Source organism: Mesoplodon densirostris, chromosome 10 (genome assembly GCF_025265405.1).
Source record: "Mesoplodon densirostris isolate mMesDen1 chromosome 10, mMesDen1 primary haplotype, whole genome shotgun sequence".
NCBI classification, from domain to species: Eukaryota; Metazoa; Chordata; class Mammalia; order Artiodactyla; family Ziphiidae; genus Mesoplodon; species Mesoplodon densirostris.
In genome coordinates, this window is record NC_082670.1 from 40,683,313 (window position 1) to 40,696,230 (window position 12,918).

General features: G+C 55.0%; 1 protein-coding gene across 1 annotated transcript in view; it reads right to left on the reverse strand.

Annotated features, from left to right (window-relative positions):
* The window catches only part of ITPR3 (inositol 1,4,5-trisphosphate receptor type 3), a 67,403-nt gene extending 61,146 nt beyond the window's left edge, over positions 1-6,257 (reverse strand). The window contains exon 1 of the mRNA XM_060111519.1: positions 6,169-6,257. Coding sequence (XP_059967502.1) covers positions 6,169-6,257 — 89 coding nt within the window. The remainder of the gene's footprint in view (positions 1-6,168) is intronic.
* Between the last annotated feature and the right edge of the window lie 6,661 nt (positions 6,258-12,918).

Genomic DNA, 12,918 nt, shown 5'->3' on the forward strand with positions numbered 1-12,918 from the left:
CACTCAATCCCCTGCAAGGAGTCCCTACTGTCTGTCTCCTCAGGTGGGAAGCCCTCTGCAGTGTGACCTCCCCGCCCCCCAGCCCACACCCCAGGCGCACTGTGCTGTCAGCGCCCAGTCTCATCGCCCAGTCTCATCTCCGCCCTGGTGTGAAGAGTCCTGCAGCCTCCTCTCCCCACGGGGCTCCTGCTGGCTTACAGCCCCCACCCCCACCCCAACCCCCAGCAAATCGCTTAGCCCCACTAAGCCAGGGAGGGGTCCTCCCTGCAGCAGGCTGGCTACAGGCACAACTGCTGGGAACCATTGCCACTACTGGGCATGACCCGCGTGACGCACTTGGGGGAGCTCAGAGCTGACATTCAGAGGCCTGTGATGAACTTACTGGAGATTTGGGGTCTGCTCTCCCCCCCCTCCCAGGCCTCCTTCCCACCTCCCTCACAGACCCCCACTTCCAGGCAGGAGACCCCCAGCTCCACGTGGGGTGAAGTGTGGCGAGCAGGCCTCGGGGTAGACTGCAGGAGACGTGTGCTCAGGGGTAACTCAAACCCAGACACCTGCCCCTAAACTGATAGCAGAAAGCTCCTGTGACCCCACCCTAAAATCCAGCACAGTACCCCACCTCCAACCCAAGCCTCCACCCCACAGCCCCACTGGGCCAAGTCAGGAAGGGGAGGGGAGGGGAGGGGACGTGGGGTCAGGAACGTAGGGCAGGACAGAGTGTGAGCAAGTGGCTACAGCAGGATTCTTTAAGGCCCGGGAGCTGCATGCAGCCTGGGTCCCTGGAGTCCCTCAGTGGGACCTTGGGGCTGATCCTGTCCTCAGGCAACCCACACACCACCCACCTCTCTACTTCACCCCCTCCCCACTGCAGCCGCCACGCCCAACCTGGCCCAACCTTGAGGGCAGAGGTTGGTATTACTCCCCACACCCCTAGCACAACTCTCTCAAACTCGTGATGTGAAGTGGGCCAGACCTCCAGGGGCGCAGGGTCCCCGTTTCCCCCTCCTCCACCACCAGAGAAATGTGCAGAGTTAGAGGGAGCCAGCCAGGTAAAAGATGTGCCTTGGGAATTCCCTTGTGGTCCAGAGGTAAGGACTCTGAGCTCTCACTGCTGAGGGCCCAGATTCAATCCGTGGTCAGGGAACGATCCCAAAAGCCACGCAGCTACGCGGCGCGGCAGGAAAAAAAAAAAAAATAAAGATGTGCCTTCCCTTTGATCTCAGAATTCCACTTCTGGGAATCTATCCTGAGAGGATAACTGGACAAGTGTTCGGGCATGTATGGACTAGGATGTTCGGGGCAGATTGTTTGGAACGGCAAAAAACTTAGAGACCAGCTGAATGGCCAATACTAGAGTTGCTTAAATAAATGAAGGTACATCATACCAGGGGATGCACTGTAGCCACAACAGTCGTAGGCTGGCACGCATGGGAAAATACAGGTTAATGTATTCCCCCAAAAAGACAGGATACAAAGCCAGATGTGCAATGTGATATTGTTTTGTAAATCTTTATTTGCGTGCATAAAAGGCTAGAAAGCCCATATAGAGGCTGTCAATATAATCACAGTGGTATTACAGATAATATGTTATTTTAGTTTTTCAAGTTTTCTCCATGGAGCATATATTATTTTTTAATCAGGAAAAAAATATGTATGGGAATTTCCTGGCAGTCCAGTGCTTAGGGCTCAGAGCTTTCACTGCCAGGGCCTGGGTTCAATCCCTGGTCAGGGAACTAAGATCCCAAAAGCCACGGGGCGCGGCCAAAAAAATTTTTTCATTTAAAAAAGAAAAAAGAAAGAAAGAAAAAAATATACATTTTCCAAAAAAACATGAGTTGTATGGATTGGCCAGTGGAGGCTGAGACCCTGCCTTGGGGCACAGGACAGGGCTAAGTCCAACATCTCGTTCCAGTGAAATCACAATTAAGTGAAAGCTAAGGGCAGGTCTGAAATCTGCCCGTGGAATGTCGTCTGCACGGGAGGGGCAGCGCCCCCTCCTGAAATCACATGAGTCTCAGGGACTTAAGGCACAAAGGGCCCTTAAAGACCATCACTCCCAGCTCTCTGCTGTACAGACTGGAACAGGCTGGACTCTGTCTTGGTTACCACTAATTCCTCAGTGACTAGAACAGTGTCTGGCACATAGTAGGTGCTCATTAGATGTTTGTTGAATGACTTAATGAAGTCTGATGAAGGCTAAGAGATGGGCTCTCTGGACCAAGGGGCAGGCAGACCCAACAGCTAGGCTTCCTCACAGCCTGTCAGCCTGAGAGGGCCCTGAGAAGGGACCCCCCACCCCAGGTACACATTAGAAGCACTGGGGAGCTTTAAAAATCCAAACCTCAGACGCCCACCCCTAGAAATGTTACTACAGTTGATCTGACATGGGACATGGGAGCTGGAATTTTTTTTAAGTACCCACAGGGAGATTCTCAGGTGCAAACAGAGCACCTTACAGGACAACCAGGCTGATAGAAACAGACTCTGAGAGGGAGGGCCTTGCCAAAATTACCCATCCAGTTAGTGACAAAGCAGGTCCTGACCCTGGGGACCTGGGACTTCCTCCACATTTACCTCCACGTTTTCCGGGTCCTGACCTTCAATTACCACCCTCCTGGGGAAGCAGATCAGGCTGGAAGGTAGACACGGAATCCCAAGGTCATTTCTGACCCTACTCCCTGAGATCACCCAGCCCTGGGTGACACAGGTCCAGAGGCCCTGAGAGCCCCCAAATGGTGCTCCAAGGCCCAGCCATGTGCAGGCAGAGGCAATCTGACAAATCTTGGGAGCTCAACTGCAAGACCCAGTTCACCTGCACTCCCCAGCTTATCCCAGTGGTCTGGGGGCCGCCCCTCTGGGCACTCAAAAGAGACCTTCTAGGACCTGGACATGAGACCCTGAGGGGTCTACCCTGCACGCAGGGCCGGTTCCCCACAGTCACTGGCCGGGAGCCATAGTAAATCCTTCACCTGAAGTGGCCCTGACCCGCCGCTGCAGCCCTGGCCTCTGCTGCCTCCCACCCAGAGTGAGGGATGAGGCAGTGTCCCCGGCCATGCTCTCCTCCCAAGAACAGGCGTGGGCCTGCTTGCCCTCCCCGGCTGAGGTCTCAACCTGCCCCAGGATCCACTCCCCAGACCCCTCCCATCCTCCCAACCCAGAGTTAATGTACAATCTCCACCAGGAGCTGTAATTACGCAGGCAGCTCTAATTGGCCTCCTCCACTTGGCTCTGCAGAGCCTGGCTGGAATCTGAAGCTGCCCCAGACTCCCTCCTCCAACAATGCCCACCCCCGCAGCTGAGCCAGTCTCACTGTCCACCAAGGCTGCCCCTGTCCTCATCAAATTCATTTTCTCCAGCCCTTACTGGGCACCTCTTGGGCACCAAGCATTGAGATCGCCTAGGAACTCAGTCAAATCAGCCTCCAGGGTTCGCAGACATGGGCACCAACAGCCAGGATGAAGGCAAAGGGGACCAGAGCTGAGGATGGAGGCAGAAAGATTACGGTGAGGCTGGAGCAGAAAGAGAATCACAAAGAACAATGCTTCTCTTTAAGGCTCCAAATCCCCTGGGGCTCAAAATGCAGATTCTGATTCAGCAGGGCAGGCAGGGGTGTGAGATTCTGTATTTTCTTTCTTCTTTTTTTTTTTTTTTGGCAGGCTCAGCGGCCATGGCTCACGGGCCCAGCCTCTCCGCGGCATATGGGATCCTCCCAGACCGGGGCACGAACCCGTGTCCCCTGCATCATCAGGCGGACTCTCAACCACTGTGCCACCAGGGAAGCCCTGAGATTCTGTATTTTCTAACAAGCTTCTCAGTGATGCTGATGCTGCTGGACCAAGGACTACACTTTGAGTAGCGATGCCTTATGGTGTTTAGAAACCATTCCTTCACTGAGTGAAGTTCTGAGAAGGTGCCCAGCACAGTGCCTCAGTGGACGAATGGGGTAACTAATCAGTCAATCCTGGCAAAGTGCCCAGTGTTAGAGGGCCCTACAGAGAAATCTTCAACTAATTGTAAAACAACACAATTAACACCAGAGAGGAATGTGTATAAAGCAGTGTGAAGCACAGGGGAAAAGGGGTTAATTCTGCCCGGGTCGGGGAGGGGGGTTGGATCTCACAAAGGAGGGCCGCTTTGTACCAGGTCGGAGAGGGTGGATCAGATTTACTCAGGTGGAGACTGGCTGAAGGGCAGGGGCAACAGGAGCAAAGGTAAAGAGACCGAGACAAGACCGCAAGAGCGTGGGGAAGGTTCCAGGAATCCCAATCCAGGTGGTGCACCCGGAGTGTCAGGGTCGTGAAGGGGGTGGTGAAAAAAAAAATAGAAAGTTAAGTTGGGGCCAGCACATGCCAGTGCTAGAAGGCCAGGCTGGCAGGGTGGGAGTGCCAGGAGGGTGGGCGTGCATGTATCGGTGGAAGTTGGGAGCTCCTGGAGATGTTTGCACTGGGAACCGGCCCCTGGAGTAGAATGGCTCTGGGCGGTCACCAGGCCCTGCCTCAGAATCAAACTGGACTGGAGGAAGCAGCTTCCTGGGGCAGGAAGGGCCAGGGCGGGAGGGAGCTGTGCTAGGAAGCAATAGAGGGAATCCCTAGTGAGGGGATGAGGCCTGTGTGGACGGCCTTGGTTCTGTTAGATCCTCACAGGTGCTAAAAAAGCCCCCACAGTGCGATCAGCCCTGAGCCTGGCACTCAGAGCAACAGAGACGAAGGTCATTTCCCAAAAGCCCCCAGCACTGTTCAGACACCAGGCAGGGGGCCACCGTCTGCCCCTGCATCCCCCACGTCCCCATAGTCTCTGCTCCTTCCCTCAGCGCTATGACGTGTTTACTATGTGCCGGGGATGCAGCTCACCCCATCCTTTGGTAAACTGAGCAAGACAAGTCAGATGTAGCAGGGAGGAGATGCAGGGCTGGGGAGTCCACATCTGAATGGGGAGGAGAATGAGAAGGCCTGGAGGGTGCTGAGATAAGGAGCGCAGGTATTCTGGAATTCCAAGTCAGCATCCATTCCCCGTTGGCTAAGCCAGACCTCCAACCCTCCCGATCTTTCCCACAGGACTAAAGCTAAACTCGCAACAAGACACCAAGGGAGCCAGGTGACTCCCACCTCCCCAGCTCAGGGCGAGCCAGCCCTGGGTTGAGAGTGCCAAGGCTGTCCTCCGAAGCCCCCAGGGAGAGGACACCTTGCAGCTCATTGGCATCCAGATGAGGGGAGGGTCAGCAAAAGAGGGTGGGTTTACCCTAAAATAAAACGGCTAGGTGTGGTGGGGAAGATGAGACCATTTAACACAAGTCCCCAGACTGAAAATGTGACAGAGGTAACAGGCCCTGCCCTGAGGCTGGAGAGGTGGAAAAATCAGTCTTACCCCCCATCCCCACCGACTCACTCAACTGCTCTCTGAAGATAAAACCCATTCGCTCTAATTCTTGCCTGCCCTATGCCAGCTTCAGGCCTGGCTCTCTCCAGGGACTTGAACTGATTCCTTGCTTATCCAGACCCTGGGGGGTGGCGGCCAGAATTAATTAATGTTGGTTAAGTGCTCCAGAGATACTGGGACCAGGGACCCAGAGGTGCCAGATGAGCTACTCAGGAAATTGACAGGGAGAGGCGGGGAGAAGGCGGCAGCCGGCAGAAACCTGGGACGCCTGGAAGGGGAGGGCTGCGAAGACACTCCTAGTGATGGGGGCGGGGTGTGTGTGCGCAGGGCAGAAGAGAGCTAGGAGGAAAAGATGCGACCCTTCAAAGGTGCGACAGGTCTGTTACTAGAGGACTCCGGGCTGAGCCTGCCCACACCCCCACGGCTCCGCCCCACCCCAGAGCCGGTCACGTCCAGGCCCGGATGCCTTTCCCCAACTAACGCCCCAGCCACCCACCTGCCCCCGCACAGGGACCACCTGCAGAGGAAGTCTCAGCCTCCCCGCCCCTTCTGAAGAAGAGCGAGAGCGCCAGGGTGGAGGCTTCGCGAAGGGGGGCGCCTCCTGACAACTCAGGCTGGGCGCCCGACTTTACCTGGGCAAACATTTCACTTCCTTTCTCTGAAAGAAGGAGGCGAGCCGCTCCCCCGCTCCTTAAAGCTGGGGATGTCCAGGTCCTCCGTCGGCGGGAGGCAGCAGGACGCACGCAACTAGCACCAGGGCCCACCGCGCCCCCCCGCCCCGAACTCACTCACCCCAGAGTGCTGATGAAGCCATTGACGGAGCCCTCGGCGTACAGGGAGACGATGTCCCCGATGTGGAGGAAGCTGGACATCTCGCTCATGGCTGCGGCCCTCCGGGGAGCCTGGGCGGTGGAGGCGCCCAGGGGCGCGCGGCCAGGCTAGGTGCAGAGAGCGGAGATGACCGGGGAGGCCGAGAGGGGCGCGCCCCCACCTCGGAGCCGGGCGCTTGGCGCGGCCGGGGCGGGCTAGCAGCCCCCGGGGCGGAAGGCTGCGCGGCGCGGCCCGGGAGCCGGCGGTGGCGTCTGGGTGAGGAGGTGACCGCGTCTCGGCTCACCCGCCGCCCGCCGGGCCCGGCCCGCGCGTACCTGCAGCGTAGCAGAGCAGGAAGTCTGGGGCCGCCACACACACATGTAAATCTCGCCCGGGAGGCGGAGAAGCCACACCCCGCCCCCACCCCGCAGCCGGCCGCGGCCCGCCCGCCGGCACCCACGTGTGCCGGCCCTCCTCCCGTGCCCCTAGCGCGTCCCGGCCCGGTCTCCCGGACGCCGAGCCGGCCTCCTGCCCCCAGCGATTCCGAGGGGTCCCGGGGCCCCAGCGGGCTCCCGGGACAGGTTTTCAGTTCCGGCGAGTCCCCAGCCAGACTCGCGGAACCGCCATCCCCAGGAGGCCCAGCCGTAGTCGGGGCTCTCCGCCCTCGAGGTTCCCCGAACTATCTACTCCTCGGCCCTCGGGTCGCCGAGAGCCGTGCAGCAGCCCGCGGAAGGGGGAGTCCAACGACCCCGCGGGCGCTACCTTGAGTCGCGCGCGGAGGACGTGCCTCCGAGCGCCCAGGCCGCGGTCGCCTTGCGGCCACCGCGCCGTCTCCGCGCCCAGCTGAGAGCCGTCTCGCGCCGAGAGGCGCGCTCATTCCTTCGCAGCGCAAATCGGGATTCATTTTTCTCAACGTGAAAAGCCTTTTCATTGCACAACAGAAAATGCTCGGGCTTGGAGGGGAAATGAAGCAATGGGGTGGGTTTTGTTTTTTTCTCTCCGCATTCCTGTGTACAAAGAGATCCAACTTCCGAATCAGTTCAGCCGTTCCCTCTCCAGGAGTTGGCTCCAAAACTCCCAGCTTCTTCTTTCTTTTCTTTTAAGGGGGGGAGGGGGGCAGGAGTGAAAACTACCTTCGCTAGTTAATTGCATACCCGAGCGCCAACAAGGACAAGGCCAGTGCCGGCCCCCTGTGAGTGACCCGCTGCGGTGTCACCGCTGAGCTCTTGCTCACGAAGTCCTGCCTTCAAACGCACGTCCCCAGCTCGCCTACTTTCTGTTCTGTTCCCGGGTGCTTGGGTGTTTGCTTCCTAGTCCTTTATTTTTGCTTCTGGAATAGAGTGCTCACTGCCCTCCCCATTCGATCACGTTTACTCCCTTCCGACCCCCCACCCCACCCCACCCTGACTTCCTGGGAAGGGGGAGGCTTGTCCCTGGGAGAAAGGGAGGAGGGGACTGAGGACTGAAGCAGGAAGGAGAAAGACCCGGGGAGGGGTGAGGCAGCGAAGAGCAGAGAGACAGCTGCTGACACGCAGAGGGAGGGAAAGAAGAGCCCCTGGGCCTGTGGCTTTTTCACAAAGACCCCTAGAATGTGGGAGAGGAGGACACCTCCGGGATTGCTGAATTCAGTGTCTTACAGTCTTTTCACCAGGATCCACAGTAGCAAATGAGTTTTACATCAGACCAGTCGGCACCTTCATCTATATATAAGCAGAACAATAGTTTCACAAAACAATACTTACCCTTATGACCTGTGATTGCACTCTGATATTTTCTGTTCTGTTTGTGTTTTGGTTTGGTTTTTAATACTGATTGTGAACCACTAAATTGCTCTTTTAAACGTACCAAATGGGTTGCAAATTGCAGTTGGAAAAACCTCACCCAGGCCACTCTGCCAAAAAGAGATGAGCAAAGCCCAGAGAAGGATGAACCAGACCTCTAGGTCATACAGCCGGTTCATGGCAACTGGAGCCAGAAGCCCAGCCCTTGACCCCCAGCTCCTGACTTCAGCCCAGTACTCTCTCCACTGCCTTACACTGCACTGGAGCCTCAGCTGTCCATCCCCGGAGCCTAGCTGGGAAGGGCCAGCCACTGGAACAGCTTCACTTGCTCCTAGAAGTCAGGCCTCCACTGCATTTCCTGCGGACGGAAGGGAAATATATGCATTTGTTCCATAAGCATTTATCAAGGGCCTAGTATGTGCCGGCTTCTGCTGGGCACCAGGCTCTGATCAAGCCACCGGCCTCAGCCCAATTGACTTTCCCCTTCCCCAGACAGTGATGATGAAGAGAAATGTGCTGGAAACACTCCTCCAGTGGCTTCACTCTGCACACGTGCCTTCCTTGCCCCAGCCATATCCAGGGGTCCATGTCCTTCCTCTCCTAAGATTCTAATGGATGGGGACTTCCCTGGTGGCGCAGTGGTTAAGAATCCGTCTGCCAATGCAGGGGACATGGGTTCGAGCCCTGGTCCGGGAAGATCCCACATGCCGTGGAGCAACTAAGCCCGTGCGCCACAACTACTGAGCCTGAGCTCTGGAGCCCGTGAGCCACAACTACTGAGCCCCCATGCCACAACTACTGAAGCCCACGCACCTAGAGTCCGTGCTCCACAACAAGAGAAGCCACCGCAATGAGAAGCCTGCGCACCACAACAAAGAGTAGCCCCAGCTCACCACAAGTAGAGAAAGCCCAGGCACAGCAATGAAGACCCAACGCAGCCAAAAATAATAATTAAAACAAAAAAGATTCAAATGGACGGTTCCATAACTCAGCCAAGGTCTTACAGCCAGGAAGTGGAGATCAGGCCTATCTTGCCAAAAGCACATGCCGCTGGTTCTCCCTCCACCCCCAGATCTGGAGCGCTCAGCCTCTGTCCCTCCACCAACCAGAAGGACTCAGAGGAGGGGAACACAACTGTCATCCAACTGAGAAACCCTGGTAGGGATGCCCCTGGCAGCCTCCTACCACACACACTGCTTCTGTGTATTCCTTGGAACCACGACATCCATGCTGTGTTCCCAGAGGAGCCACCCCTGGGCTCTAGACCCGTGGTCACCTGCCTCTGCAAAATCAATTCCACTGTAAGCGCTTTTATGTATCTGGGTTCTGAGTTAGAGTTTGTTTAAAGAAAGGTTCAGGGCCTCCCTGGTGGCACAGTGGTTGAGAATCTGCCTGCCAATGCAGGGGACACGGGTTCGAGCCCTGGTCCGGGAAGATCCCACATGCCGTGGAGCAACTAAGCCCGTGTGCCACAGCTACTGAGCCTGCACGTCTGGAGCCTGTGCTCTGCAACAAGAGAGGCCACGACAGTGAGAGGCCCGCGCACCGCGATGAAGAGTGGCCCCCGCTCGCCGCAACTAGAGAAAGCCCTCGCACAGAAACGAAGACCCAACACAGCCAAGTTGGTCAAAAAAATAATAATAAAATTTAAGAAACTGATGATACAGCTCCAGTGAGTTCAGTGTCCTGCTCTCCTGCTTGAAACCTTCCTGCATTTCCTCATCACCCACAGAATCAAGCCTACAGGCCTTAGCTCAACACACCAGACCCTGTCTGTCCCCTCCCCTCCCCACTCTGGCACCCTCGGCAGACACAAAGGTCACTCCTCAAGAACCAAGCTGTGAACTGTGCAGGCTTTTACTCTCATAGGCCTGGGTTAGAGGCCCAACTCTGCCATTTTTCCAGAGGCAATTCTCTCAGCCTCCATTTCCATCTGTTAAAGGCCTCTGTTTGCTTGTCTGTTAAATGGGGGAGAACATTGTACCAACATGTGGGGGAAGTGGGATAAAGCCATCAGCACAGCATCCCCCAGTTAAGAAGAACTGAGTATGTTCAACCTCATTTCCCTAGGATCACGTCCAGTCCCACCTCTGTAGCCGGGCTCCTGGGGTTCCCTCCACCACCCCCCTCTTTGTATTCCCAGGGTCAGAAAAAAGTCTCCTTCCCTGATGTCCTGGAACAGCAATCTTTTAAGTCTTATTATGAAATATTTTTAGAAATACTATTAAATTTAAAATAATATATCAAAAATATAGTGAGCACCCTGTACCTTTCCTCCAACTTTGTCAAATCTTAATATTTGGCAAAATTTGGTCCCAGTATATATATTTTTAAACTAAACCTTAAAAATTCAGTTAAAAAGTGAAAAAAAAGGGCTCCCCTGGTGGCGCAGTGGTTGAGAGTCCGCTTGCCAATGCAGGGGACACGGGTTCGTGCCCTGGTCCAGGAAGATCCCACGTGCCGCAGAGCGGCTGGGCCCGTGAGCCATGGCCGCTGAGCCTGCGCATCCAGAGCCTGTGCTCCGCAACGGGAGAGGCCACAACAGTGAGAGGCCCATGTACCACAAAAAAAAAAAAAAAAAAGTGAAAAAAATTCAGCTGAAGTTCCTTATGGATGCCTCCCAACTACACTTCCCTCCAGGAAGAACCACTGTCCTGATTTATGCTTGTACCAGGTACAGATGTATCCATAAACAATGTACCCTGTCACTCTTCAGGTTTTTTACCTTTTAAATAAATAGTATCACCCCATGTGTATCCTTTGGTACTTGGAGCAGAGGTGTGACAGTCCACTTCCTGACCACATCACAATTTGTTTATCTATTTGGTCGGTGACCATGAAAGCCCTATCTAGGTTTTGGCTATTACAACTATGTTGCAGTGAACATTCTTGTCTCCTTGTGCAAACACATGAGTGTCTCTAGGGCAGAGTGTTTCAAACTATGGACTCAGATGTATTCGTGGGTCATGAAATCAAGTGAGTGGGTAAAGATCAGCATTTTTAAAATTAATTAATTAATTATTTTTTGGCTGCACTGGGTCTTTTTTTTTTTTTTTTGCGGTATGCGGGCCTCTCACTGTTGTGGCCTCTCCCGTTGTGGAGCACAGGCTCCGGATGCACAGGTCCAGCAGCCATGGCTCATGGGCCCAGCCGCTCCGCAGCATGCGGGATCCTCCCGGACCGGGGCACGAACCCGTGTCCCCATTGGCAGGCGGACTCTCAACCACTGCGCCACCAGGGAATCCCCGGGTCTTTTTTTTTTTTTTTTGGCTGCGTTGGGTCTTTGTTGCTGTGCCCAGGCTTTCTCTAGTTGCGGCGAGCAGGGGCTACTCTTCATTTCGGTGCACAAGTTTCTCATTGTGGTGGCTTCTCTTGTTGCAAAGCATGGGCTCTAGGCACGCAGGCTTCAGTAGTTGTGGCACGGGGGCTCAGTAGTTGTGGCTCATGGGCTCCAGAGCTCAGGCTCAGTAGTTGTGGTGCACGGGCTTAGTTGCTCCGTGGCATGTGGGATCTTCCCGGACCAGGGTCCGAACCTGTGTCCCCTGCATTGGCAGGCAGATTCTTAACCGCTGTGCCACCAGGGAAGCCCCAAGATCAGCATTTTTTTTTTTTTTTTTTTTTTTTTTTTGCGGTATGTGGGTCTCTCACTGTTGTGGCCTCTCCCGTTGCGGAGCACAGGCTCCAGACGCGCAGGCTCAGCGGCCATGGCTCACGGGCCCAGCCGCTCCGTGGCATGTGGGATCTTCCCAGACTGGGGCACAAACCCATGTCCCCGGCATCGACAGGCGGCCTCTCAACCACTGCACCACCAGGGAAGCCAGGATCAGCATTTTTTAAAACTCAAAATTGATTAGAGGGACTTCCCTGGCAGTCCAGTGGTTTTTCCCTGTGTGCAAAAAAAAAAAAAAAAAAATTGATTAGAAAATAATGTGCATCACATGTCACTGGAGTCACCATTGGGGTGAAAGCTGTGTGTGGCACATTCTGGATCACAGTTCATGCTTATTGAGGATACCTGTCCAAAAGTTTGAGAAACTCTACTCCAGAGTGAGAACTTAGAAAGTGGACTTGCTGGGTCACAGGGAAGGTGCATGGTCAACTGCCTAGGAATCGCCAAATTATGCTCCAAAGTGGCCTTTCTAAGTCACCCTCTCACCGGCCACTAGAAGTATGCCCACTGAGCCATGCCCTCACCAACACTTGCTATTGTCAGGCTTTTTAGCCTGGAATTTCTTTGTACCCCCAGTATCAGAGAACATATCATGAGCCATCTTGAATTGTAATGACCTCTCTCCTTTTTGGCCTCCCCCTCTAGACCATGAATTCCTGGATGGAGGAGGCTGTGTCCATTTCACTTTGTGTCTCCAGACCATGCCGGACATATCATAAGTGCTCATTAAATCTGAGTGTAATTGAACTGTCAAAGGAGCAGGAAGATGGGGAAAGTATATAAATTATACCAGGGGATAAAGGGAGACTGCGGGAGTCTCAGCTCAGGGTATCAGACACCTGGGTCCCCAGGTGGGAGGTGGGAGCTTCCAGGGGTGCTCTAAGCAGTTGGAAAGGAGAACCGATGGGCCACACCCCTCCTGAGTGGCTTGAGTAGGATGCTCTTAAGCTGGGGCCAAGTTCAGGCCCAGAAAGGAGGCCACCACCATCCTCATGGCAACTGGTTCAGGCCCCAACCTCCATGACTGGGTACCCCCAGCACCCTCTCCCAAGGGAGGCCTCTTCTAGAGGGAAAACAGATGGGATGGGACACTCTGGTCAGAAATTCCAAACTCAGCATTCCCAGGGAGCCAGTGACTGCAGGGGCCCCCAGGAGGGGGAACTGAGGGGCAGGGGCTGGATCGTGGGGAAAATTCCTTTTCACCGTATCTCTTTTTTCAACTTTTGAATTTTGGACTATGTGGATGTTTAACCTATAACCAAAACTAAAGAGGTTCAAAGT